This window comes from Adelges cooleyi, unplaced genomic scaffold, assembly GCF_023614345.1.
Source record: "Adelges cooleyi isolate 19-005CV unplaced genomic scaffold, UGA_ACOO_1.1 ACOO_flye_CR_arks_rails_tigmint_CR_PRNA_30, whole genome shotgun sequence".
Classification (NCBI taxonomy): Eukaryota; Metazoa; Arthropoda; class Insecta; order Hemiptera; family Adelgidae; genus Adelges; species Adelges cooleyi.
Genome location: NW_026095971.1, coordinates 22,238,575 through 22,265,871, shown reverse-complemented (window position 1 = coordinate 22,265,871; position 27,297 = coordinate 22,238,575). Strand labels below are relative to the sequence as shown.

The 27,297-nt window shown below is 28.6% G+C and overlaps 4 protein-coding genes across 7 annotated transcripts; 3 read left to right on the top strand and 1 right to left on the bottom strand.

Annotated features, from left to right (window-relative positions):
• The first annotated feature begins 2,081 nt into the window (after nucleotides 1-2,081).
• Nucleotides 2,082-7,347, top strand: LOC126838166 (zinc finger protein 37 homolog). 2 transcript variants are annotated; one of them, XM_050572338.1, is made up of 6 exons: nucleotides 2,082-2,235; nucleotides 2,310-5,084; nucleotides 5,348-5,372; nucleotides 5,798-5,852; nucleotides 6,407-6,763; nucleotides 7,104-7,347. In XM_050572338.1, exons 2-6 carry the CDS (start codon nucleotides 4,457-4,459, stop codon nucleotides 7,332-7,334), a joined length of 1,296 nt encoding a protein of 431 aa, XP_050428295.1. In that variant the 5' UTR covers nucleotides 2,082-2,235; nucleotides 2,310-4,456; the 3' UTR covers nucleotides 7,335-7,347. The 2 variants fall into 2 exon arrangements, with proteins under 2 accessions (XP_050428295.1, XP_050428294.1); XM_050572337.1 differs by lacking the exons at nucleotides 5,348-5,372; nucleotides 5,798-5,852; nucleotides 6,407-6,763; nucleotides 7,104-7,347 and having other exon boundaries at nucleotides 2,083-2,235; nucleotides 2,310-4,533.
• Nucleotides 7,348-9,677: 2,330 nt separating this feature from the next.
• On the top strand, nucleotides 9,678-14,861 carry LOC126838165 (zinc finger protein 888-like). 2 transcript variants are annotated; one of them, XM_050572335.1, is made up of 6 exons: nucleotides 9,678-9,766; nucleotides 9,844-9,962; nucleotides 10,090-11,486; nucleotides 11,747-11,771; nucleotides 12,161-12,215; nucleotides 12,956-14,861. In XM_050572335.1, the coding sequence occupies exons 3-6, from the start codon at nucleotides 10,829-10,831 to the stop codon at nucleotides 13,877-13,879; spliced, it is 1,662 nt and encodes a 553-aa protein (XP_050428292.1). In that variant the 5' UTR covers nucleotides 9,678-9,766; nucleotides 9,844-9,962; nucleotides 10,090-10,828; the 3' UTR covers nucleotides 13,880-14,861. The 2 variants fall into 2 exon arrangements, with proteins under 2 accessions (XP_050428292.1, XP_050428293.1); XM_050572336.1 differs by having other exon boundaries at nucleotides 9,844-11,486; nucleotides 12,956-13,871; nucleotides 14,031-14,861.
• Nucleotides 14,862-16,549: 1,688 nt separating this feature from the next.
• On the top strand, nucleotides 16,550-24,174 carry LOC126838163 (eukaryotic translation initiation factor 2 subunit 3-like). 2 transcript variants are annotated; one of them, XM_050572334.1, is made up of 7 exons: nucleotides 16,567-16,859; nucleotides 16,928-16,991; nucleotides 17,109-17,219; nucleotides 22,450-22,683; nucleotides 22,779-23,482; nucleotides 23,555-23,727; nucleotides 23,804-24,174. In XM_050572334.1, the coding sequence occupies exons 1-7, from the start codon at nucleotides 16,809-16,811 to the stop codon at nucleotides 23,868-23,870; spliced, it is 1,404 nt and encodes a 467-aa protein (XP_050428291.1). In that variant the 5' UTR covers nucleotides 16,567-16,808; the 3' UTR covers nucleotides 23,871-24,174. The 2 variants fall into 2 exon arrangements, with proteins under 2 accessions (XP_050428289.1, XP_050428291.1); XM_050572332.1 differs by lacking the exons at nucleotides 22,450-22,683; nucleotides 22,779-23,482; nucleotides 23,555-23,727; nucleotides 23,804-24,174 and adding an exon at nucleotides 19,484-21,627 and having other exon boundaries at nucleotides 16,550-16,859.
• LOC126838169 (ATP synthase subunit O, mitochondrial) lies at nucleotides 24,020-25,826 on the bottom strand. Its single transcript, XM_050572341.1, has 6 exons — nucleotides 25,687-25,826; nucleotides 25,576-25,617; nucleotides 25,377-25,487; nucleotides 25,067-25,199; nucleotides 24,398-24,510; nucleotides 24,020-24,325 (listed from the first exon to the last, which is right to left on the bottom strand). The coding sequence occupies exons 1-6, from the start codon at nucleotides 25,711-25,713 to the stop codon at nucleotides 24,125-24,127; spliced, it is 627 nt and encodes a 208-aa protein (XP_050428298.1). The 5' UTR covers nucleotides 25,714-25,826; the 3' UTR covers nucleotides 24,020-24,124.
• Between the last annotated feature and the right edge of the window lie 1,471 nt (nucleotides 25,827-27,297).

The following is a 27,297-nucleotide window of genomic DNA, read 5'->3' as shown; positions in this document are numbered from 1 at the left end:
TTTAGTTACAACCCATTGAAACTAATAAAACTGGAAACTTGCTAAAAAAAATTCTATCGGGAAATATTAAAAGTATTTTAAGTATGGCACTTAAAATAGTCCATGAATCTTTTTTCATTTAAAAATAAGAATTAATTAAATTTTATAATTTCCTGTGTCAATCAAATACAAAAATAAATTTCACAAGGAATTACTTAAAACTGAGGTAGGGATCTGAGATTTTGTGGATTTTTTGTTTGAATATGCTACTACTGATTGAATAGGTAAGCCGTAGGAAAAATAACAGTCTAATATATATTATGTATATGCCAATTTTAACATGCGTGACGTCAAATGCAATATCGAACGTAGTATTGTTTGTTTAGGTTTTCAACCACGAATTAAGATACTAGTATCTTAGTTCGTGCTTCCAACCAAGAATGTTGACTCAGTGTTAATTCAAAATATTGTCCTAATCACATTTTTTTGCAATTTTCTTTGACCACTGTAAATTTGAGACACAGCTACAATAAATATTTCAATTTTGAATTGACAAATCAATTAGTTTATTTGTTATTTATCAATGCAAATAATACAATGTATGAATACACTAACCTACAGCTAACTAAATATACTTTGCTTCAAAATACATATGATGCACATACATATACAATTTCACGCTTTAATAAGGTTAGATAGCAATTACGACAGTTGTAGTCTTATGTTTTTATGATATTTTAAACTTTCAAAGCGAAAACGTCTACCGTCACCTCCTATGGCAAAGAGATAGTCTTTTTTTAAAAATATAAAATCTACAGGTGACTATAATTTCTAAAGTTTAAACAAGCACACCAAAGTTAGCCAGAAATCAATTTTTAATCAAACAAAAGTATTTAAATTAGTTCAGATCATAATGGGGATGGAGGGCCGAGAGGTCCCAGGTCTACAGGAATCTCACATAGCAAGCTGCAAGAACTTAACTACTGTCAAAGTGTATTTTCTCTCTTTTGTTCTGTTCCTCTTTAATAAAAAAACAAGTTAGACCACGAAGTACGGACTTTTGAGAAAATTGTACACGTTACAGCCCCATTCTAGATTTACAATCTGTCAAAATTTTAGACATTAAGACCTAATGAAGGTTTGCTGGAAAAAGTTTCTATCCTTACCAATTAGAGAAAGGGTTTTTGATATGTGTTTGGTTTGTCAACATATATTGATAATACCATGTCAAAGAACACTAAATTAAAATTTGGAAATAATAAGACTATTTATAGTTATATCACGCACTGGTTTAAAGTTGAAAAATATATACATATTTTTTTAGCGTTTTTTACCGATTTTAAAGGGGTGAACTTTTTTAATTGTTAGCCCAATAAAATACTTTTCGGGTACAATTTTTGATCTATAAACTTGCTACCTACATGAAGTATTCGGTTCAGCGACTTGGAAAATATTTTGGGTCGACAAAAATAACACATCATTGTAAAAACAATAATCCACACCGAATCTAAAAAAAAAAACAACTCTATCGTGATACAAGATGCAAAATACAATTGTAATTAATTGCATAATGAACTCTAAGATATACAGGGCGATTAATACCCTTAGTTAAATAAAAGTTGAGGAAAATCAGTAATCACTCTATATTGTATTTTAATTACCGGCATCTTTGATTATTGATCATCTGTCATCTCTGGATTGGCGGGAAGCACGACACTCGAAGGAAAACCAACATAATATACAATATTTATATAAAATCCACGATTACTTAATTCTAAATGTTTGCTTTCGGTACCACCGCAATAATACGTTACTTATTTAATAAGTTAATTTATAATATTGTTTATTGTTAATATGTGTTCGGAATTAGAATTTATATTAAATAAACATCATTTGAAAATAAAACATTCTCTGTTTGACTGAGTAACAAAATTAAAAATTGATTATAAAAATATATTGAATCATTGTTTTTCATGCACTGTAATTCATTCATAATTGATAATTCTTCCCGCATTTTTCTTATCAGTAGGTACTACGTTAGAAAAATGATAAGTGATAACCATAAACTAATTTTATTTTTGATTTTCATTCTTTAATATCCCAATTTAAATAATTTGAAAATATAATATAAAATACTATTTATAATTTTAAAAAAACAGTTAACATTAAAAATAAAATTAAAATGCTTAAAGATTGTAATATTCTGCTGTATGCTACTGTTAACATATATTGAGTATTTCTGCATTTACTTTGCTGGTAAAGACACATTTAATTTTTTTAAACATTGGTATTAAAATATTTATGTATCATGAATTGTATTTTATTTTCAGTATTCATTCAGTTACAATGATCTAAAAGTTTTGGAAAGATTTATTTTAACAGTCATTAAAAAACTCAACTTGTTTAACTCGGTCATGTTTTAAACATTATGACTAGCAAAGAGAATACCGTGTACAAACTAAGGAAAAAAAAAAGAAAGATATGAAAATTGAAGATACATTAGCTGCATTAGCTACATTAGCACAGATTTGTAAAACGAGTGTAGAAAATGACGCACATAAAAAGAAAAAGAAAAAAAAGAAAAGGAAAAGTAGAAAAATAGTATCTAATAGCTTAGACATTTCGGCAAACAATTTGAATACCATTTCAAAATTAAAAAGGAAAAAGAAAAAAAAAAATAACAATATCGAAACTGACGATATTGCTTCATTAATTTTTCACAAAACACCAGATATTGTCCAGCCTTTAATTCAAGTAAAAGAAAAAAAAAAGGAAAGGAAAAGTAGAGAAACGGATATCAAAGTCTCTGATAGCTTAGACATTTCGGCAATCAATTCGAATACCATTTCAAAATTAAAAAGGAAAAAGAAAAAAAAACATAATATTGAAACTGATGTTTTTGCTTCATCAATTTTTCCCCAAACTCGTTCAGATAACAATGACCAGTCTTTAATTCAAGTAAAAGAAAAAAAAAGGGAAAATGTTGACGATGACACATCTATTTATTTAAATGATTTTGAGCAACCTAATGTTCTTAAAAGTTACACAAAAAAGAAGAAAACCAATATTAATAGTGTTAGTCAGACTTCTTCAAAAATGAACCTTGGTACTTCTTCAATAGAAAAAATAAGAAAAAGTGAACTTAAAGAATTGGAAATAAGTGATGCAGAAATCGCCACATGTAATACTAAAACTGAACATAAAGACAAAAAAAGTAATAAAATGGACAATGATGTCAGTCATCTTTTAAACCTTATGTCAAACATAGGGAATACCGTGTCCAAATTAGGAAATTTAAAGGAAGAAAAAAATGAAGATTTGAAAATTAAAGATATTACATTAGCACAAATATGTGAAACAAGTATAGAAAATGACGCACATAAAAAGAAAAGGAAAAATAGAAAAATGGATATCAAAGTATGTAATAGCTTAGATATTTCGGCAGACAATTCTAATACCATATCAAAATTAAAAAGGAAAAAGAAAAAAAAACATAACAATATTAAAACTAATGATATTGCTCCATTAATTTTTCACAAAACGCTTTCAGATATTGACCAGTCTTTAATTCAAGTTAATGATAACAAAAGGAAAAGGAAAAATATTGACAATGACACATCTATTTATTTAAATGATTCTGAACAACCTGATGTTTTTAAAAGTAGCACAAAAAAGAAAAAAACCAATAATGATAGTGTTAGTCAGACTTCCTCTAAAAAGAAACTTTGTACTTCATCAACATTAATAGAAAAAATAAGAAAAAGTGAACTTAAAGAGTTAGAAATAAGTGATACAGAAATCACCACATGTAATACTAAAACTAAACATAAGTACAAAAAAGGTAATAAAATGGACAATAAAGTCAGTCATCTTTTAAACCTTATGTCAAACATAAGGAATACCGTGTCCAAATTAAGAAATTTAAAGGAAGAAAAAAATGAAGATTTGAAAATTAAAGATATTACATTAGCACAAATATGTGAAACAAGTATAGAAAATGACGCACATAAAAAGAAAAGGAAAAATAGAAAAATGGATATCAAAGTATGTAATAGCTTAGATATTTCGGCAGACAATTCTAATACCATATCAAAATTAAAAAGGAAAAAGAAAAAAAAACATAACGAATATTAAAACTAATGATATTGCTCCATTAATTTTTCACAAAACGCTTTCAGATATTGACCAGTCTTTAATTCAAGTTAATGATAACAAAAGGAAAAGGAAAAATATTGACAATGACACATCTATTTATTTAAATGATTCTGAACAACCTGATGTTTTTAAAAGTAGCACAAAAAAGAAAAAAACCAATAATGATAGTGTTAGTCAGACTTCCTCTAAAAAGAAACTTTGTACTTCATCAACATTAATAGAAAAAATAAGAAAAAGTGAACTTAAAGAGTTAGAAATAAGTGATACAGAAATCACCACATGTAATACTAAAACTAAACATAAGTACAAAAAAGGTAATAAAATGGACAATAAAGTCAGTCATCTTTTAAACCTTATGTCAAACATAAGGAATACCGTGTCCAAATTAAGAAATTTAAAGGAAGGAAAAAATAAAGATTTGAAAATAAATGATACAGTATTGGAAACAAGTATAGAACACTATACACATAAAAAGAAAAGGAAAAGTAGAGAAACGGACATCATAGTTTCTGATAGCTTAGACATTTCGGCAGACAATTTGAATACCATATCAAAATTAAACAGGAAGAAGAAAAAAAAACAAGAGAATATTGAAACTAATAATTTTGCTGCATCAAGTTTTGACCAAAGGCCTTCAGATATTGACCAGTCTTTAATTCAAGTGAAAGAAAAAAAAAGGAAAAAAATCAACAAGAACACATCAAATTATTTAAATGATTCTACGGGTAATGTTAGAATAATTAAAACAAAACAAATAAAAAATGAGGAATTATTTACAGCATCATCTTTACATGAATCTCCAGAAACAGATAACTTTGTTGGCAAAGAGAAACTTGAAGATACTAAGAAAACCAAATCATATATAACAAAAAAAAATTTATTACACACACAATATAAAAAAAAAATTGACCTAATACCAGAAAAGAACAAAAACACGGTGAATCAAAATGGTAAGATTGAACGTAATGCTTATATTTATGCTCATTTTGAATGCATTATAATTTTTTTTATAAAGCCTTAAATTGTGTGTTTTAACACAACATGGTACATTTGTTAAAAATATTTATATTTGCCAGACATGGTTAGAATATATAGCGCTTAGAAGCAAAAAAAAAACAATTTTATTATGTCTGTCCTTTTAGTAGCATAATAATGTTATTTTCTCTATTAAATTATATAAAGATTAATAAATTAAAAAAAATTATTTTTTCAGGTTTGAGTGAGTCAACTTATTACATGTAAGTATTCAAAATTGAATTTATTTACATTATCGACATAACACTTTGAATAATTTTTTATTTGAATGAATTATTAAATTAAAAATTTTCAAGTTATAAAAACATAACATGCTTGCAAATTTTGATCTTTAAAACAGTTATTAGTATAAAATGAATAAACTCGTAAATAAGAAACAATTAATTTTATAATAACATTAAAAAAAAATGAAATCATTTTATAAATATTGTTTTTCTAAAAAGAAAGTAAAATTAATAGTGAGTTTTCCAAATTTTCTAAAAAAAACTTATGGTTGCTGACCAAAAAATTAAAAAATCACAGTTAGCCCAACAGTTAAATCAATCTTTAATAAGTGCAAAAAATCAACCTGTTGTAAATAGTACAATGCATAACTTTTGGTTTATAATTTTAATTGTTTTTTTTTCAGGATGAAAAAATTAGCTAAACATTTAAAAGAACAAAAGAAAATTGATATTAACAAAGTAAGTATCTATTTTGTATTTATTAGGCTTTTAAGCAACTCTGAAACATATGTATTTTTTTTTACCTACTAAGCCAGAAAGCTTAAGATCATGGCAAAATATATTCTCCTACCTTGTAACACAAATTAAGTGTTTCCTACCATAACAATTTAAATAATATTTTCTGGAAACTAACATGTAAAAGTTATAACAAGTAACAAATTACTTTAATTATTCCTAATAAGAAGTTTCTACTTAATATTCTGAAAATAAATTCATGTGTTATAAGATTTAAACAACCTCAAGTCCCAACAAATAGTTATATACCTAATATTTTCTCAAACGTAACCGTTTCAAGTTAGTTCTTACTTTTAAGAATACAGTTTAAAAAAGATTAATTATATTGTAAAATTAGATAAAGGGAGAGTACTGTTATAAATGAATATATTTTTTTTATATTAAACAAATATTTTGAAAACCAATTAAGAGTTATACTATTTAGTAAAATATCAACAAACTATATGTTCTAACTTATCTTCGCTTATTCTCATACCACATTTATATTGTTGTTTTAGGTACCTGTTTCAACTAAAGAATGTACAACTGACATGAACAATACTTCGGACAATTCATCAGTTCATGATATTAATGAAAAATATGTGACATGCGCTATATGCCATGAATGGTTTTTAAATATACATATTTACCAACATATGCAAACTCACATTGATAATTTGCACAAACCTGATACATACTGCAAGTCTTTAAAAAAAAAGGCTGATTTAATAAAACATCAAATTATTCACACTACTGAAGGAGCAGCGTATAAATGCAGTTTATGTGAAAAAACCTATAAACACCTTAGTAGTTTAACAGTACATTACAGAATTCATACAGGAGAACGGCCTTTTAAATGTGATATTTGTGACAGTATGCTTTACTCACGAAGTCACGTTTGTCCAGTTACACAAACGAATTCATACAGGAGAACGCCCTTTTAAATGTGATATTTGTGACAGTGCGTTTGTTGACAAGTCTAATTTGTCCAGGCACAAACAAATTCATACAGGAGAACGCCCTTTTGAATGTGATATTTGTGACAGTGCGTTTCCTGACAAGTCTAATTTATCCAGGCACAAACAAATTCATACAGGAGAACGCCCTTTTAAATGTGATATTTGTGACAGTGGGTTTACTCGTAAGATATATTTGACTATACACAATCGAATTCATACAGGAGAACGCCCTTTTGAATGTGATATTTGTGACAGTGCGTTTAGTCATAAGTCAAGTTTGACCACTCACAAACGAATTCATACAGGAGAAAGGCCATACTCTTGTAGAGTATGCGGACTTGCTTTCAAACAATCGCACCATCTCACTGTTCACAATAGAACACATACCGGTGAAAGACCTTATAAATGTAGTATTTGTAGTAAGGATTTTACAACATCTGGAAACTTAGGTAACCATGTAAAAGGTGTACATAACAAATGCTATTAAAGATTCACTTTAATCCACTGTTTTAATATGTTATTGCTTATATCCCTTACAAACTATTCTTGAAATATTGATGTTTATTGTATATACATGTTTTGTTATTTAATTTCTGACAGTTTTGCCTATTTTGCTGTCTACTTGTCTCGTGGACTCGCAAACCAGTTTCAAATGATATATGTTAGAAAAAAATCCTATTTTGACATTATCTCTTATTAAAACACACAATTGTATGATCAAATTGACCTCTACAGTACAAGAAATAATATTTTGGCCACAAGAAAACCAATTCTTTATTAATGAAAATAAGTTATAAATTCACGATTTCGCTGTAAGTTGTATAGTTATTCGTTTTAAAATCTAATATTGTGAATTTAATTTTTATTTAGTCTCAGAAAAAATGTCACCTTTTTTACGGTGTTACAAATGTAATTTTCTCGGTAGGTACCTATTTGTATGGCCTTGTGTTTTGCTTTTGTGCTAATTGATAATATTCATTATGAAAATACAGGCTAATTAATATAATTTATTGTCAAAATAAATATATTTGACAAACCTTTTGTTTAGAAATGTAATTTAAACCTGAAAGTTACAAGAACATAATATATTTTCTCGTTAGGTATTGATAACGAGGTGTTAGGTCGCTACGCTTTTGGCCTCTTTAGCAAACCCTTGTCATTGATTTGTCTCTTTCATAGGAACACATGCTTTTAGGCTATTCAATATGACCATCAATGTTTCTAATTTATTTGTTTCATTTTAAACAGACACTCAATACATAGTACACAATACATCTTATTAGAACTATCAACTGGATAAACCCTTTAAAAAAGTATAAGTAAATATAAGAACTAAATAAGTATTATACTATATATTATATTACAAAAATGATTTAGTTTTACAGCAGTTCATTTAAAAAAGCAATATTTATGGGAAATTAGTTAGAATAGTGCCATTCAATATCTAGCTTTTAACACAATGTTAGGTAAAACCACACTATAGCTGTAAATTTCAGTACTCTGAAGAAAAACCCCCCAACATTACTTTTAAATTAGGTTTTCTCAAAATCAAGTTTTGTTATGTCAAATAGTTTTACCCATAGACCCTTCATCAAATACTTATACTTGATATTATATTTTGTATTTTTACCTCACAAATCAATTATCACAAGTCATAAAGCTTACATTGATATTAAAACACAATAAGTTATATAAATAAATATTAAATAGAATACATTTGTAATAATATAAATAACAGTATTTCAATTCTGTTAAGACATTCAATTCTTTAGCAACTTTACTAGGTAATGTATGAAACAGAACTTTGATTTTTTTTTATTTTTATGTAAAACATCGAGTTCAAATTTAAAAAAAAAATTGCAAATTAATTTTTTAATTACAAGAAACCGAAATTTTCAAATGAAAATCCGCTTATCCGCTAACATAGTAAAGTAGCCAAAAAACTCGAATCTCTTTACAGAATTGAAATTGGACCGTCATGTGTAGTCGAAAATGTGTCTGGCTTTTTGGTCTAAAATAAACTAAAATGTTAATGAGCATAATTTATAATTGTTTTCTTTCCGTAATACAGCGAAAATACGCTTATTATTGAATAAGTTAATTTATAATATTTATTATTGTTGAAATGTATACAAAATATACATCATTCGAAAATAAAACATGCTATGTTTGTTTGAATGAGTTACAAATTTAAATATTCAATATAAATGTATGTACAATACAAGTTGTTTTTCATACACTTTAATTCATTCATAAATCATAATTGATAATTCTTTCCGCATTTTTTTTTTTTTTGACAGTTTATCCAAAAAACGATAAGTGATAACCAATACGACATGATTTCCATTCTTTAATATTCCAATTTAAACATTTTAAGAGTAAAATAATAAATATAACAATTAACATGTCAAATAATTATATATATAATTGTAATAAAAAAATTGAAGTGCCTTTATGTGTACCTATTGTAGATAATAATTTGCTGCTGTATGTGACTGATAACATGTATTGAATACTTCTGCATGTACTTTACTAATTAGTTTTTGGTAAAGACACATTTTACTTTTTAAACAGTGGTATTTAAATATTAATGTATCATGAACTGTACAATATACAAGTATATATTGTACAATTATACAATAAATATTGTTTTTCTTGCACTGTAATCAATTCATAATTGATCATTTTCCCCGCATTTTTCTTATCAGTATGTTTGAAAAACGATAAGTGATAACAAACTATTATGATTTTTGATTTTCATTCAATAATATCCCAATTTAATAATTTTAAAAATATAATATAAAACACTAAAAAATACTATTTATTTTATATTTTATAATAAAAAAAAACAGTAACATAAAATAAAATGCTACGACTGTTAACATGTATTGAGTATTTCTGAATTTACTTTGCTAATAGGTACAAAAGACACATTTTAACTTTTTAAACAATGGTGTTTAAATATTTATGTTTCATGAATTGTATTTTATTTTCAGTATTCATTTAGTTAAATAGATCTAAAAGTTTTGGAAAAAATTATTTTGTCAGTCAATGAAAAACTCAACTTTGGATTGCAGCAAGTTTATTGAATAATATTAGTCTCGCAATAGGAAAAGTAAATACACAATCTACTAAACGTCTTCCCTACCTGGTGTTCTTAAAAGATGCACAATGAAAAAGAAAAACCAATTATAATACTCTTAGTCAGACTTCTTAATAAAATAACCTTTGTATTTTATCAGTTTTAATAGGGAAAATAAGAAAAATTGTACTTAAAGAGTTAGAAATAAGTGATACAGAAATCAACACGTGTATTACTAATACAAAACAAAAATTCAAAAAAAGCAATGGAATTGACAGTGAAATCAGTCATCTCTTAAACATTATGACTAGCAAAGAGATTACCGTGACCAAATTAAAAAAAAAAAAGAAAGATTTGAAAATTGATGAAAGTACATTAGCACTGATTTGTGAAACAAGTATAGAAAATGACGCACATAAAAAGAAAGACAAAAAAAAGAAAAGGAAAAGTGGAGAAACGGATATCAAATTATTTGATAGCTCAGACATTTCGGCAGACTATTTGATACCATATCAAAACTAAAAAGGAAAAAGAAAAAAAAACGTAACAATATTGAAACTAATGATTTTGCTTCATCAATTTTTCACAAAACACCTTCAGATATTGGCCATTCTTTAAATCAAGTAAAAGATAACAAAAGGAAAAGGAAAAATATTGACAATGACACATCTATTTATTTAAATTATTCTGAACGACTTGATGTTCCTAAAAGTTACTCAAAGAAAAAGAAAACCATTAATGATGGTGTTAGTCAGACTTCTTCAAAAAAGAATCTTTGTACTTCATCAACATTAATAGAAAAAATAAGAAAAAGTGAACTTAAAGAGTTAGAAATAAGTGATTCAGAAATCGACACATGTATTACTAAAAGAAAACAAAAATACAAAAAAAGTAATAGAATGGACAATGAAGTCAGTCATCTTTTAAAAATTATGACAAGCAAAGAGAACACCATGTCTAAATTACGAAATTCAAAGGGAGAAAATAATGAAGATTTAAAAATTGAAAATGCTAAATTAGAATACATATGTGAAACGAGTATAGAAAATGACGCACATAAAAAGAAAGACAAAAATAAGAAAAGGAAAAATAGAGAAACAGATATCAAAGTATCTGATTCCTTAGACATTTCGCCTGACAATTTGAATACCATTTTAAAATTAAAAATGATAAAGAAAAAAAGAAATAACAATATTGAAACTAATGATTTTGCTGCATCAAGTTTTGACCAAAGGCCTTCAGGTATTGGCCAGTCAAGTAAAAAAAAAAAAATTAACAAGAACACATCAAATTATTTAAATGATTCTACAGATAATGATGTTAGTCTGCCAACAATAATTAAAACAAAAAAAATTAAATATAAGGAATTAAATACGGCATCATCTTTACTTCAGTCTTCAGAAATAAATAACATTGTTGGCAAGAAGAGACTCGAAGAAAACCAAAAACCCAAATCATGTATGAATATTTTAACAAAAGAAAATATATTACAAACACAATATAAAAAAAAAAATGACCTGCTACTAGAAAAGAAAAAAACTACAGTGAATCAAAATGGTAAGAATGAAAGTAATGCTTAAATTTATGCTCATTTTGAACGCTTTATAGTTTTTTTTCTAAAAAGCTTTAAATTGTGCGCTTCAATACAATGTGGGTAAATGTGTTAACAATATTTGTATATGCTAGACATGGTTATATTATATAGCACTGCTTAGAAGCCAGACTTTTTTATGTCTGTCCTTTTAGTAGAATAATGTATTATATTTCTCCCGTTAAATAATATAAAAGTTAATAACTAAAAAAAATTATTTTTTTAGGTTTGAGTGAGTCAACTTATTACATGTAAGTATTCAAATATAATTTTTTTCACTTTATCACCATAACATTTTGAATAATTTTTTTTTTGAGTTAGTTATTAAATTTAATATTTTCAAGTAATGGAAACATAAAATGCTGGCAAATTTTGATATCTAAAACAGTTAATAGTATAAAATGAATAAAAACATAAATGAAAAACAAATTTAATTAATTTAGAAATATTGTTTTCTTAATAAGGAAAAAAAATTATTAGTGAGTTACAATTTCTCTAAAAAAAAAAAAACTAAATGGTTGCTGACCAAAGAATTAAGAAATCCAATAGTTTAAACTTTAAGAAGTGCTAAAAATCAACCTGTTGTAAATAGTACAATGCATAATTATTGGTTTATTAATTATATTGTTTTATTTTTTAGGGTGAAAAAATTAGCTAAACATTTAAAAGAGCAAAAGAAAAACGATATTAACAAAGTAAGTATCTATTTTGCTGTAGGCTTTTAAGCAACACTGAAACATATGTATTTCTTTTTACCTACAAAGCCAAAAAGCTTAAGATCATGTCAAAATATATTCTCCTACCTAATAACCTAAATTAAGTGTTTCCTACCATAACAATTTAAACAATATTTCCTGGAAACTAACATTTAAAAGTTAAAACAAGTAATTAATTACACTAATTATTTATAATAAGAAGTTTCTACTCACTATTCTGAAAAAAAAATTGATGTGTTATAAGATTTAAATAACCCAAGTACTAATATATATTTATAAAAAATATAATTAAATATGTAAACTTCGATAAAAAGATGAATGAATATATTTTTTTCTATATTATACAAATATTTTGAAAACCAATTAAGAGTTATACTATTTAGTAAAATATCTACACACTATACCTATGTTGTATCTTATTTGTCATTTCTTTTATCAGAAATCACAATTGACGATTAAATTCATTTTTTGTTTGTCTTGATTTTTTACGTTGACAGACATTTTTTAAATTGTTGACTGGGTTTTAACATTAGTTTTAACTAGAGATAAAGTAAACTGTTCTTTGTCTCTCAGGTAAAACTCCTGGGACCTTTTTTTTCAAATAAGTAATATCATTGCCTGCTTAGAAAGTGTGCATACAGCCCACACCTATCATAAAGTAATATAAGTTTTAGCTTCTCTTCGCTTATTCTCATACCACATTTATATTGTTGTTTTAGGTATCTGTTTCAACTAAAGAATGTACAACTGACATGAACAATACTTCGGACAATTCATCAGTTCATGATATTAATGAAAAATATGTGACATGCGCTATATGCCATGAATGGTTTTTAAATATACATATTTACCAACATATGCAAACTCACATTGATAATTTGCACAAACCTGATACATACTGCAAGTCTTTAAAAAAAAAGGCTGATTTAATAAAACATCAAATTATTGACACTACTGAAGGAGCAGCGTATAAATGCAGTTTATGTGAAAAAACCTATAAACACCTTAGTAGTTTAACAGTACATTACAGAATTCATACAGGAGAAAGCCCTTTTGAATGTGATATTTGTGACAGTATGTTTACTCAGAAGTCAAGTTTGTCCAGGCACAAACGAATTCATACAGGAGAACGCCCTTTTAAATGTGATATTTGTGACAGTGCGTTTGTTGATAATTCACATTTGTCTAGACACAAACTAATTCATACAGGAGAACGGCCTTTTAAATGTGATATTTGTGACAGTACATTTACTCACATGCCAGATTTGATTAATCACAATCGAATTCACACAGGAGAACGCCCTTTTGAATGTGATATTTGTGACAGTGCGTTTACTCGCATGCCAAATTTGATCAATCACAATCGAATTCACACAGGAGAACGCCCTTTTGAATGTGATATTTGTGACAGTGCGTTTACTGTGAAGTCAAATTTGTCTAGACACAAACTAATTCATACAGGAGAAAGGCCATACTCTTGTAGAGTATGCGGACTTGCTTTCAATCAACAAAGCATTCTCATTGCTCACAAAAGAATACACACCGGTGAAAGACCTTATAAATGTAGAATATGTAGTAAAGATTTTAGAAAAACTGGAAACTTAACTAGACATGTAAAAAATGTACATAACAAAGGTTATTAAAGATTCACTGTTTCAATATGTTATTGCTTACATCTTATACAAACTATTCTTGAAATATTGATTTTTATTGTATATAAATATTTTTCATTTGTTTTCTGATTGAAAAATCACAATTCGACATTATCTCATTTTAAAACACAATTTTATGCAGCCTGAACAGAAATTCAATTAAGGAAAATACTATTAAATCAAATTAACCTTGCTTTAATAGTACAAGAAATGAGAGTTTGGCCACAAAAAACCCAATTAACCCAATTAGTGCGTATAAATTATACATTTATAACTTTACTGAAAATTTTATGGTTAATCATTTTCAGGACTAATATTGTGAATTTAATTTTTATTTAGACTTTAAAAAAACTCACCCATTTTACGGTATTATAAATTTTTTTAATTATGTTGGTACCTATTTGTATGGTCTTGTGTTCTAAATTTGGGCTAATTGATATTATTTATTGTGAAAATACATTTATTCGACAAACTTCTTGTTCAGAAATGTAATTTAAACCCGTGTGAAGAGTTAAGTTACAAGAATCTTATACATTTTTTCATTAGGTGTCTACGCCTTTTTTGCAAACTCTTCTCATTGACACTTGTTTTATTTAAAGGAACACATGCTTTTAGGCTATTCAATATGCTTATCACCGTTTCTAATTTATAGGTATCATTTTAACTGGTTTAAACAAAGAGCATCATCGTATAGTCTTATGCTTAAGAAAACAATATAATGATGTATGTAGTAATATGTTGTGTCCATGTCTTGTATGTGTACTTCAATAATATTGCCTAAAAATATAAGTTACTCCTGTCTGACCGTTTATACATTACCACAATAAACACTAGTGTGCTTAGAACAACTGTTGCTTTTACAAATAAGGTCTTTTTTAAATTATAATAGTAAACAAATAAAGGGCACATGGGAAAAACGGTAATAGTCACATTATGAAAATTTTTTTCTTCAAATAGTTTTTTTCAATTATTTATGCCATTTATTTTTATTTATTTATGTCAATAGATTGTTTAAATAAATACATTTTTATTAGAATAGCATTTAATGTGATTTTTTTTGTTCTTATGTAAAATGGAAAGGAATTCACAAACTTTGTTTTTGCTATACTCTAAAATTTTCATAATGTGACTACTACCGTTTTTCCCCTGTGCCCATCAAATGATATAAGTAATTGAAAATTAGAATTGAAGTAGTACTCATCGAATTTACGGATTTGAAATATATTATTACATAAGGACTTTGACTATCATATTTATTTTTACATATTATGACTAAATCTGTAAAGAGATCAAATATTATTGTGAGTTCTAAGATAAAAAAAAAATACATTTCAGCTCCTTGCTTAAGCACATAGTTCTTGTTAAACGTTAAATCATTTTCTTCAAAAAATGTCTTTAAAGAAACAATAATATATTTTTATTTTTTATGTTTATAATCATTTTTTTTAATTTAATTTTGTTGTCAACTCAAAGAGTTGGTCAAAACAATTCATAATACAAAAAATAATTAGAAAGTTATCGCATGACCATTACATTATACTTGGTAGAATGATTTTACAATTTTAGTTACAATTGGGTTGGACATGTAATTAAAAAGTTTCTGTAATAAAAACTTCATGTTTTCATATTTTTTTTTACAATCAAATAAATATTATTTTTTCTCCAAATTATTAATTATTTTTATCATGGATCAATATTTGAAAATATACCCATATTATATACCAATAATATATAAAATCATAAAATTTGATTAATTCACTATTACTGTAAATGTTTATTTTAGTGTTATTAGGAAAAGCACCAGAGAAATTAAGCAAATTATAACGTTAAGATTACCTACACCAAAACGCTCAAAATAAAATGTACAAAAAGTATCAGCCGACAACAGAAAAATTGAACAGTGTAGAAATTTTAATGTTTAAGTCCCTCTCCTGTAAAAATAAAGATTTTTGATTCTATTAATATTATATAAATAATTAGTATTTAGTGTTATTTTTTCTGTACTCTTTGTTATTAATTTATATTCAATAAATATGTACTATGTTATGTTTTATTCGTTTGATACACGCGTTTTTGTTTTTGATTTTACTCAATATTAGATTAGCACAAACGTTTAATGTAAGAAAAATGTTGAAATCCTAAAACGGGGCTCCAGTTTCAATAGACTACTAGTTTTATTGATGACCCACAGGATATTGGTGCTTAAACGATTATTTAGTACAAATTTCTATGTATAGGTGAACATAGTACAAAGTTTATGTTTTCAACGTGGAGAGCATTTAAATTGACTCTTTATGCCATAGCCATACTCGAAAGTAGCTGCTCTCGGCGGTAATAATTTTGTTGTGCATAATTACAAATGATAATAATTTGCATCCTGGGTAGGACAATTGGTTTTAACGTCTAATAACCGTTTCTTGTTTAATGGATTCAGTTAGTTGTCTAAATCATGTATTTAAAGTATGGGAAAAAACGCTGATCAAACAAACAAATTGTTCCAATATCTGATTTCTGAATTTCTCCAGAAAAGCTCAGGTAGCTAATAGGAAAATACCGGGGCGGGTTTATTGCATAGGTCTGTTTTTGATCAGTGTGACTAAAACACGAAACCGGTTGGCCACACTGTAATATGTTTCATCATTCCTGATCATCCCACTTTTTGTGGTGGTCCGGCGTTCTCCGGCCGCAGCACGTATCACGTTTTCCTCCTTTTCCAACGAGTTGCGTGCGTTAGAGCTTTTGGGCTTAGTTATTTTCCTTTCGGACGATATTTTTCTTTTCAACCCGGCAGTGTTAAATCCATCAATTATGGATATTTAATCGAAACCAGTCTATTGTGTTTTTTTTTTACCTTCTAAGGGCCATATATTTATAATTATATTATTTTACGGTGTAGTAATATTCCAATCCTGTAGTCATCATGTCCGATACTGCTTCTGGCAAGCTTAAGGAACAAGACCTTTCCAATTTGGTACGTACCGAGTTCTCATAAAAATGTCTCTTGTAAAATATATTTCACGCTAGTGCTTTTGACTTTAGGACGTTACCAAATTGACACCGTCGTCGCCCGAAGTTATCAGTCGTCAAGCTACCATCAACATAGGTAACGTAGATGGCAATTTTCAAATTTTGGATAAAATAATTGTTATTCGTATCAAGCATCGACTATGTTGTGTGTCTGCTAACTGTAATACTAATAAATAAACCCGGTTACATTTAGGAACAATTGGTCATGTAGCTCATGGAAAATCGACAATAGTAAAAGCCGTATCCGGTGTCCAAACTGTACGTTTCAAAAACGAATTGGAAAGGAATATCACAATTAAATTAGGTAAATGCTTATTATTTATATTCAAAACCTAAAAATATACTGCTCGCAATGCAATGTTTAATAATTGATGAAGTGAAATACTTCGATATTTACGCGATGCAGATATTTAAAGTGTCTCAAAGTAATCAAAAATATTTTTATCCGATATTCTACCTATTTCAACTGCTAACACTTCAGTATTTAATAATTATGCAAAAACATGGATATTGAGACCCATGGACTATTGAGTGTTAAAAGTATTTTATTGATAATTACTAGTTTCACCAACATCAGGTTACTTAAAAATTTACATTGACACAAAATAATTAAATTTATCATGTAAATGATAAATTTAATTATTAGCGAGTTTAATATAGCGAGTTTACTCGCTTAAAGTACACTTATAAAACAATTTAAATAATTAAAAACAATAAGTATAAATGTTCAACATAAAGTAAAATTCTAACTGCTTAAGCTAGTAGTTACTAGAACACTCTATGTCCATGTCCTTACATAATTATTATTATACATAAAAGAGTGTCGCACAATCTCAACAAATACTTAAATATTATGCTAGCTCTACACTCTTGCCGTGTCTAGGGTGTAGTCAAGGTGCACATTCCTCTATGCCTTGCTTCGCTGTTGCTCCTTTCCGTGTGGGTTTTTGGCGCGAGAGTGTAGAGCTAGCATTGTACAACCATAAGTTTATTGATTTATCAATGTTATTCATGCTTCTACAGACATATAAGTTACTACTTCTTTATAAAGGGAGTCTATAGGTAGTATCCAGATATACCCCTATTGTGCTTCATTCTCGCTTTTATTCCTTAAATATCAGCTTCAAGTTAGCCATTAGGTCAGTTGTTTGGCTCTCTGGGCGTTCGGTCTGCGGGCATAAGCATTCATCCTGTTGGAACTCGAGTGTGTTGCTGAAGCCGGCAGACATAGGCAATCGTTCCATTTTTTACACGATGATTGATTATTTATTTACAGTGTTTTATAAATATAAAAATATTTTTCTATTACACTAAATAATTACTGTTTTATATTACGCTAAAAATGTAGTTCTGTTTTTATTAAACTATTGTAAGTTACCTATCTGCAGTTAAAGCTAGTTAATTAGTAGATGTCACAAATGTGTTATACAGTATTTATTTAAGTAGTAAATTATAGTTTTAAATGTTATACAAAGAAATCATATTCAATTTTTAAATTAAGTACCTATTTATATCTTACTATCTGTTAAAAAAAGGTACATCATTGTATTGTCTAAACTCTATAAAACTCGGGTGAATATAAAATAAAACTAAAAGAAAAGAACCTGTTTTTGCTATTTGTATCTGCTATTAATCTGTCATAGTTATAGAGAAAATTAACTTTAAAAATACCTTTTAAGTTCATCAAGAAAACTTCATTAGCGCATTGAGTACAAATCTTATCAACATTTTACTGAATTCCTATTGGTTTTTAAAACAGTTTGATTCACTTGCACTAAATGTAGTTCTAAGATTAAAACATTAAAACAATTACAGACACTGCTCATGTAGCAAAGGATGCTCTGCGTCTAAAAGGTATTTAAAAATTATTTTGTCAATTTCAAAGTTAATATTCTCTGTAACTACAATTGAGGCATATTGCGCCAGAAAAGCTTAACCTACAAATTCAATTTTGTTTTATTACATTAAACATTTCAGAATAATACTATATTCTAAAACCAGATGGACACAAACCTAAAAAAAAGTATGTCTACTAAATGGCAGGACTTAATTTATTTGGAGTTGGCATTTAAAAATGTGTAATTGGCTTTTTTTTTTGTTAAAATGGATTTCTGGGTTATGCTTTTCTGGCGCTGTGCACCACCTCAGTTTATTATGCAAACACAAAATTGTTTATGTCGTTATATTTTTACTTTAAATTTACCTGATTAACATTAATTAATTTGAGTAGTGAAGAATTGTAGTTATTGTAAGTATGTTTTAAATTTTATTAAGTGAATGTTATAATGTACGTATATTTTCTCGGTTTCTTGATATTATTAAACAACATTTTTTTTAACTGGTGTCCATTACTTATTATTCATAACAACTGTTATTAATATTATTATTATAATTTTTTTTTAATTATCTCATAGTATAAATTTAAATACATAATTTAAGTTTTATATTAGTAATATTTATAATAAGGATTGTGGTTATTGTATTTTTTAATAGGGAAATTGAATTGTTAACAGATTTAGATCGTTCTGATAAATAGTGACGGTCAATTTTATATTAAATGTGTTGCAGACTCGGCAGACGAAGACAGTCAGAATAGCTCAAATAGTATATTGAGTGAAGACGTGAGGTCACAAAAAAAAAGAAAAGAACCAGAGTCTCAAACTACTCGTTCGAAAATTAAAGTAATCAGATGTAGTGAAGAAAGTCTAGATAATATGGATGCGGCTTTATCGAACGCCGAAAAATGTTTGGAAAGTATTAATTCTGAAACGGTTTCTTCAGAAAACCTCAGTGCGTGTAAGAAGTCTACAGTAATATCTAATACAGATTCACCTGATGACCAAGAAATTATAGAAATAAGTGCAAATGAAAATATTTTAGAAGCAACCTGTGATAGTAGGGATGAAATTGTAAGCATCAGTGAGAGCTGCCATTCGAATGCGTCTTCTGTTATAGACATAGCTTCTTGTTTTGTAGAATCCGTAATGGATGATAATGACGACACAATAATTTTTGCAGACAAACCAAACAGTAACCATAGTACTCCAAAAAAATCGAAATTTGTTGCCGATGAAGATACTGGTAGCGACTTGAGTTTTAGACAAACTTCAAATACCTTGTTAAATGACTCAAGATCATCGATAACTTCTTTCAACGATGAACAATATGAAGTGATGTTGAGTTGCTTGTCTTCCGATAGTAGAGTGAAAAACTTTATGTTGGACGGCGGAATGATTGATCCCGACAGTATTGCTTATGCTTATGACTCGAGTGAAATTGACAAGATCGTTGACGACAGAGAAATAAATAATGTTCGCTTGTATTTGGTGAAGTGGAAAAAATGGGTAAATGGCTTCTGTACTTGGGAGCGAATCGGTGCTTTATACAAGTGTCAAAAACTTCTGTTCGAATATATATATGAAAAGAAAAAAAGCAAAGACGAATTCAAACAAGCCAATGTTGTTCATCCAATGTTGTCAAGAAAAATAATTACTAATTTGTTTGATTTATTCAGAACCAATTCTGGATTATCGTTGCCTTTATTCAAGCCGGATGAAATATCGGGTATGTTCAACTGTCTCGACATTGGATCCAAGCAAGTACAGAAATTAAGAAAAAAATCGTTGAAAATGTGTTTGGCCACCATTGCTTTGAGCAGTTTTAGGCAACAGCAGTTACTCGATTTGAAGTATTGGGAATTGGATATTAATACAGTTTCTGTGGGACATACAATTCATGTGGAAAACAATATCGATCTTGAAGGTCCCCCGAAATTATTCACTTACATAACCAAGAGTATTACTAATAAAAATATTATCGTACCAGAAGACCCGCCGATCGGATGCAGTTGTAGCAGCAATTGTTCGTCATCTAATAACTGTTGTAATGAAATGTCTGGATATTCATCGGTGTACAATTCATTTAAAAGTATAACAATATCGCCCGGTTGCCCTGTATTTGAATGTAACAAAAAATGTAAGTGTAGCTCAAACTGCTACAACAGAGTAGTTCAGCTTGGAAGCAAAGTGGATGTTTGCATATTCAAAACAAAAAAATGCGGTTGGGCTGTTAAGGCCAATCAAAATATCAATAAAGGCCAATTCGTAGCTGAATACATTGGCGAGATCATCACGGTCGAAGAATCGGAAATGAGAATAGAGAATGGTTCTTCGTCGTCAGACTATATGTGGAACTTGGACTTTGACGATCCGCAAAATTTTAAATACATCATCGACGGTTCCAATTATTCCAATTTCACGTGTTTTATAAATCATTCCTGTGATGCAAACTTAGGGCTTTATGCCGTATGGATCGATTGTTTAGACAGAAATCTACCACGACTGGCGTTATTTGCCAACAGAAGTATTAATATCGGCGAACAGCTTACGACCGATTACTTTGCAAGAGTTGATGAAGACTTGTTAAAATCTAGTGGTGTTAAATGTAAATGTGATTCCAAAGACTGTAAAAGTTATTATTTTTAAACACCTTAGGTATTCAGCATATTGTATGTGGAATTTGTTTATAACATTTATTTATTTTATTTTGAAACCATAATTTGGTATATTACCTATTTAATTAAAAAAATTATATTTTTAATAATTTTTTTTTTTCCTAAAATACATTTATGTATAAAACAAAAAAATTGTACAACATATTTTTCAATTGAAAATGTAAGTTTAATTTATATTAATAAAAAGTTTCTGTTGCTATTATGGAGTCTGTAATTATTCAGAAATTAATTGCTTATGTTTAAAACTGTATAAAACAAAATATGTCTCGTGTGAAACTAAATAATTCTAGTTATTACTATTATTTTAGATGCCCAAATCTTAATAATTATTTCTATACTATTTTATTCAGTAATAAGTTAGCAAGTAATTAGTTAATGTGATGAGGTGATATTTTCAGGTTAAGATTTTGTAATTTGATCATCGTTTATAATAGAAATACTCCATAGGATAAATTTTAGTATTTAAATTAATATTTTCGTATAAAAACTTAAATAAAAATGTTTTATTCAGGCTTTTTTTTTTTTGGCATTTAACACTTTCAAATTGCTAAGTAAATTAGTTATGGTATGTATAAAACAATCATGTTTTTCTACTATTTGTAAAAGCCAAATGAGGTAAAATTTGTTGTCGAGTACCCACCAATAGTGTAGTGTCCTATAAATGACCTTATAGCACCGACAACCTATTTGAGTAGAACTTGAATCGATGAAGGAGAGCTATTAAAATTAGACCAATGGAAACTAAACAATCTGTACATGTACAAAACCAAATTGGTAAAACTGTAGCTATCGTTTATGTGTCATACGATATGGCTCATATATCTTTAAAATAAAGATAAATTAAACACTATTGTATTTATAGCATGAGTAAACTATTTTTCTTAAACCTTTATGTTTGAACACATTTCATTTTACTTACCTGGACGACAAATGTGTCAAATACTCTATATAATATTATATTTATAACACGATGAGGAATTGTTTAATAGTTGGTCATTGGTATTTTTATCATTTATTTCAGGTTATGCAAATGCTAAAATTTATAAATGCAACCACGATAAGTGTCCGCGGCCTGCGTGTTTTGTGTCTGGCGGTTCCGGTCGAGATGATTCGTTGCCCTGTTCAAGACCGGGTTGTCCAGGAAGGTTTGAACTAGTTAGGCATGTATCGTTTGTCGATTGCCCTGGTCACGACATTCTTATGGCAACTATGTTGAACGGAGCTGCAGTCATGGACGCTGCATTACTACTTATAGGTAAATATTTAGCCACGGGTTACAAGTTTGTAACAATTTGTCACAACTGTTGATTATAACGAGTTTTCATGAATTATATATATATATATTTTTAGCTGGAAATGAATCATGTCCTCAACCGCAGACATCCGAACATTTAGCCGCTATAGAAATCATGAAACTAAACAATGTGATTATATTGCAAAACAAAATCGATTTAGTTAAGGAAGGTCAAGCTAAAGAGCAACAAGAGCAGATACAGAAGTTCGTTCAAGGAACCGTAGCGGAAGGTGCGCCCATTATTCCGATATCGGCGCAACTTAAATACAATATGGAAGTGTTGTGTGAATATATCTATAAGAAAATTCCCATTCCCGAAAGAGATTTCACGTCACCGCCACGTCTAATAGTCGTTCGATCGTTTGACGTTAATAAACCCGGTTGTGAAGTGGACGATCTTAAAGGAGGCGTGGCTGGTGGTAGTATCCTTCGAGGGGTGCTCAAAGTCGGTATGGAAATCGAAGTCCGTCCGGGCCTGGTGTCCAAGGACAGCGAAGGAAAATTGACGTGCCAGCCAATTTTTTCACGTATCGTATCGTTGTATACTGAACAAAACGAGTTGAATTTCGCTGTGCCTGGAGGTCTGATCGGTGTCGGCACAAAAATTGAACCTACGCTATGCCGAGCTGATCGTCTTGTGGGACAAGTTCTGGGAGCTGTAGGTGCTTTGCCGGATATATTTATCGAGTTGGAAATTTCATACTATTTGCTTAAACGATTGCTGGGCGTACGCACTGAAGGAGACAAAAAGGCTGCCAAGGTTAGTTTTTTTTTAAATACTGCAAGTATGATGGAAATAAAGTTTTTTACAATATTATGTTAATTTTCCCAGGTTCAAAGGTTATCGAAAAATGAAGTACTTTTGTTAAATATTGGTTCTCTATCAACTGGAGGACGAGTATTGGCTACCAAAGCTGATTTAGCTAAAATCAGTTTAACAACGCCCGTGTGCACGGAAATTGGTGAAAAAATCTCACTCAGTCGTCGAGTTGAAAAACATTGGAGGTTTGTATTTAATTTTTTTTTTTAAATGTTTACACCTGTTATACTTGAATTAATATTTAAAAAAAAATGTTTTCAGACTTATTGGATGGGGCTTAATACGAGGTGGTGAAACAATTCAGCCTTCAAATCCACAAACTAGCTGAAAACGTATACAGTTGTTTTTTTTCATTTCATGTGTAATTTATTACATTATTACTTCAAATAAAGAAGACAAAACAAAATATAATTTTTTTTATGTTCTACAGAATTTATGAACGGCACACAATTACAAAAAAAAAAATTATAATAATAATAATTAACTTAAATAATTGTTTAATGTTATTGTGCACTAAATGTTTATCCGTATCATTCTAATAACAAAATATCGGTGCCAAACTATATAATGAACATTTAAATTTTAAATGGCACTCTGTATAATTTCAGTGTACTTCTTGATTTTTTTAGAAACACTCATATCTACATATTTATCTCCAATACTGACTATCATTCCTCCTAAAATGGATGGATCCACCTTCAAAGACAATTTAATCGTTTCTCCCTTTTTGGCAAACGATTGTAATGTCTTGGTCAGCTCTTGTTGATCGGCCGAGTCCAGAGGCTATTAACAAATATACACTGTTAATATTTTTTTCTTTTAAATGCAAATTAAATACAGTTTGTGTATTTTTACCTTAGCTGTTGTAACAATGCAAGGGAGGTCTCCTCGATGTGCAGCCATTATAATTTGAAAACTGTTAATTATGGAATTGAGCTTCTTAAGTCTTCCATTCTCGGCCAACAAACCTAAAAATTACGAGTTACTTTAATTTTTGTAAACCGATTAGATTAACGTCTAACTATTCTTTTTAAATGATCAAGTCAAAAATAAGAGCATCTAAAATTTTCATTGGACAGTTAAAAATTATAACATTACTTTAATGGTAACTTCCATCATTCTATTTCTTAATCAAACTATACATTTATTGTATATGTATTTAGTTTTAATCTATTTATTGACTTTCAACATTTGCGCTGATTAAACATAGTTCAGTAATAGGTAAACTACGGCAAGCAATTTTATAGCAACCCATTTTGATGAAAAATAAATTCGAAAGAGCATATTGCGTGATCTATATATTTATGTATTTTACCAATAAAAAAAATATATGTCAAGAGAACATCAAAATGTTATGTAATGGTGACTGAAAGTTTGTCACTGAATTAGTCCGCTGGGATATCTTTTACCTACAATTGATTCATTGGTACAAATTACCCCTACCCAACTTTGTTAGCCCTTACTTTCAATCGCCATTATTACTGAACAATATTTTGATAAATTAAAAACAAAACTTATACATACTTAAGAAATTGGACGATGGTGGTGAAAGCGATAATTTTGTAGATGCCAATTTCAGAGTGCTTGCCTTTAAGGCACGTTTGTTGATGGGGTTTTCTATGAACTCCTTTAATACACTGTCCTTTTTCAACGCAGTCTTAAAATAAAAAAATTAAACAAATGGTAGAATCATTGAAATTTAACGTGTTGGTATAGTTGAATTAACATTTGTGATAAGATTGTTAATGTATTTTCAATTAGGAAAAAACATGTAACATAACCTCATCATATATTTATTTAAATTTTGTTTTCATAAATAAAAATAAAAATTTACTTGAAATTTGACAAGGTCTTTTTCTATAGCTTCCAATTGTTTTTGTTTGCTTCCAGCCGAAAACAAGGCCGAGGCGTAACGTCCCTCAATGCCAAAAACTTGAACAGGAGGCTAAAAACGATAAAATTATTGAAAAATCAAATTTAACTTAAACATTTATAATTTAATAAAAGAAATTCAGAAATGGAGAACAACATACTTTGACCAATCCTTGGGCTGTGGTCGTGCTCAACGATCTCACCTGCAAAGTCAAATATTTAACAATTACAATTAGTCATTAATCGCTTAACAGAGAAAATAACAAACTTACAAGCATGTTGAACTTCGTGGAAGCCATCGTAATTTTAAATAAAAACGTATTGATAGAGTAAAAAATTTAGGAAAAAACCTTAGCAAAATGCAGCAAAGTAGAAAATCGAAATCAAAAGGTCATATTATAAATTTTGTTATCACAATGCCGAAATCATATGAGGCGTATGGTTTTACATTAACAGTGTAGCCACAATGCAAAATAAAAAAAACTAGAAAAATTATAATACAGCTGCCCTGCAAAGCAAGTGCCGTAACTCAAAATATTTTTTTTTCATAAAAAAACCTGTTGTAGTTTTGCATTTTAACTCGTTTTGTTCTTACTTTTAAAATGTTTACGGAACAGTGATAATTAATAAATAAGTGAAATATTAAACGTTCAGTCAATTCTTTAGTTTTTTTGAGTTTTATTCAAATGTCTGGTAGTACTAATAAAAACAGTTAAACGAACACAGAAATCAAAATGTTAAACGGTTAAATAGAATGTCTAGAGGCAACAACCATTGATACGGATACATCTGAAAATCATCCTATTGAATATAATTAATATTGTTTATTTGGGTCATGGATAAGTAATAATTATTATATAACCTTATATGGTATTATAAGTGTACACTGATGAAATCATGAGTAATATTTAAGTTGTTTATACAAGGACCAATTACGTCTGTAACCTAGATTGTATAGTATATAAGACATAGTATTAAGGTGTTGGATTTACCATTCTATTACGGCTGCTGTTATAGTTGAAACGTACGTTGTATATATATTATTCTCTATACTGTGTGTGTTTTTTTTATATTTAATAGTATTGTGTTAAACATATTATTGTTGTGTTTTATTTTCTACTCAAATACTAACTTCCACCAAGATATACAGGCGTATATCGCAATAGGTTATTGGCCCAGACACATAGTCTCAGGCACAACAGTGGAGTATCAGAAGGCTAAGTATTTTATGTAGTTAAAATTCACTTATTCCAATTGTTCAGTAAGTACTATTTTTAAGTACGTTATCTTTTAACTATGGACGAGTCACTGAAGATTACAAAGCTGAGTAACTCGGAAGGCTGGACACTTTGGAAGTTTCAAATGAAGGTAATAATTAATTCATTTGAGGTAAGCGGTATAATTACAGGAGATTATAAAAAGCCAGTATATACAATAGCAACCTCCGAGAAAGAAGAGGATGCCAAGAAAAGGTTTCAGTTAGAACGAATAGCGTGGTCAAGGGCTGATAGTAAATGTCAAAGATTAATCGTCACGTCATTGGAAAATGGACCGTTACAATATTTGCTAAATTGTAGTACAGCATATGATATGTGGAACAAATTATTAAGTATCTACGAGCAAAAATCTGAAGCAGGTATACATTTATTACAAAATAAATTTTTCAGTTATGTAAAAGAGCCTACAGATGACATTTCGACGCATATCAGTAAACTACAGAATCTTCAAAACCAACTCGCTCTATCGGGAGAGAAAATCTCTGACAATATGTTGCTAACTAAAATTCTTATGACTTTACCGCCATCTTATAAACATTTTTACAGTGCATGGGACAGTGTACCTCAAGCAAGTAAAAATTTAAATGAACTTACATCTCGGTTGTT

Excerpts from the sequence above, each read along its gene's own strand:
- LOC126838166 (XM_050572337.1), top strand. The coding sequence starts at position 2,461 with ATGAAAATTGAAGATACATTAGCTGCATTAGCTACATTAGCACAGATT.
- LOC126838165 (XM_050572335.1), top strand. The coding sequence starts at position 10,829 with ATGGACAATGAAGTCAGTCATCTTTTAAAAATTATGACAAGCAAAGAG. Across the intron at positions 11,487-11,746 it reads AACTACAGTGAATCAAAATG|GTTTGAGTGAGTCAACTTAT; the intron begins GTAAGAATGAAA and ends TTATTTTTTTAG. Across the intron at positions 11,772-12,160 it reads AGTGAGTCAACTTATTACAT|GGTGAAAAAATTAGCTAAAC; the intron begins GTAAGTATTCAA and ends TTTATTTTTTAG.
- LOC126838163 (XM_050572332.1), top strand. The coding sequence starts at position 16,809 with ATGTCCGATACTGCTTCTGGCAAGCTTAAGGAACAAGACCTTTCCAAT. Across the intron at positions 16,860-16,927 it reads AACAAGACCTTTCCAATTTG|GACGTTACCAAATTGACACC; the intron begins GTACGTACCGAG and ends TTTTGACTTTAG. Across the intron at positions 17,220-19,483 it reads GAATATCACAATTAAATTAG|ACTCGGCAGACGAAGACAGT; the intron begins GTAAATGCTTAT and ends AATGTGTTGCAG.
- LOC126838169 (XM_050572341.1), bottom strand. The coding sequence starts at position 25,713 with ATGGCTTCCACGAAGTTCAACATGCTT. Across the intron at positions 25,488-25,575 it reads CAGCCCAAGGATTGGTCAAA|CCTCCTGTTCAAGTTTTTGG; the intron begins GTATGTTGTTCT and ends TATCGTTTTTAG. Across the intron at positions 24,326-24,397 it reads GCATTGTTACAACAGCTAAG|CCTCTGGACTCGGCCGATCA; the intron begins GTAAAAATACAC and ends ATTTGTTAATAG.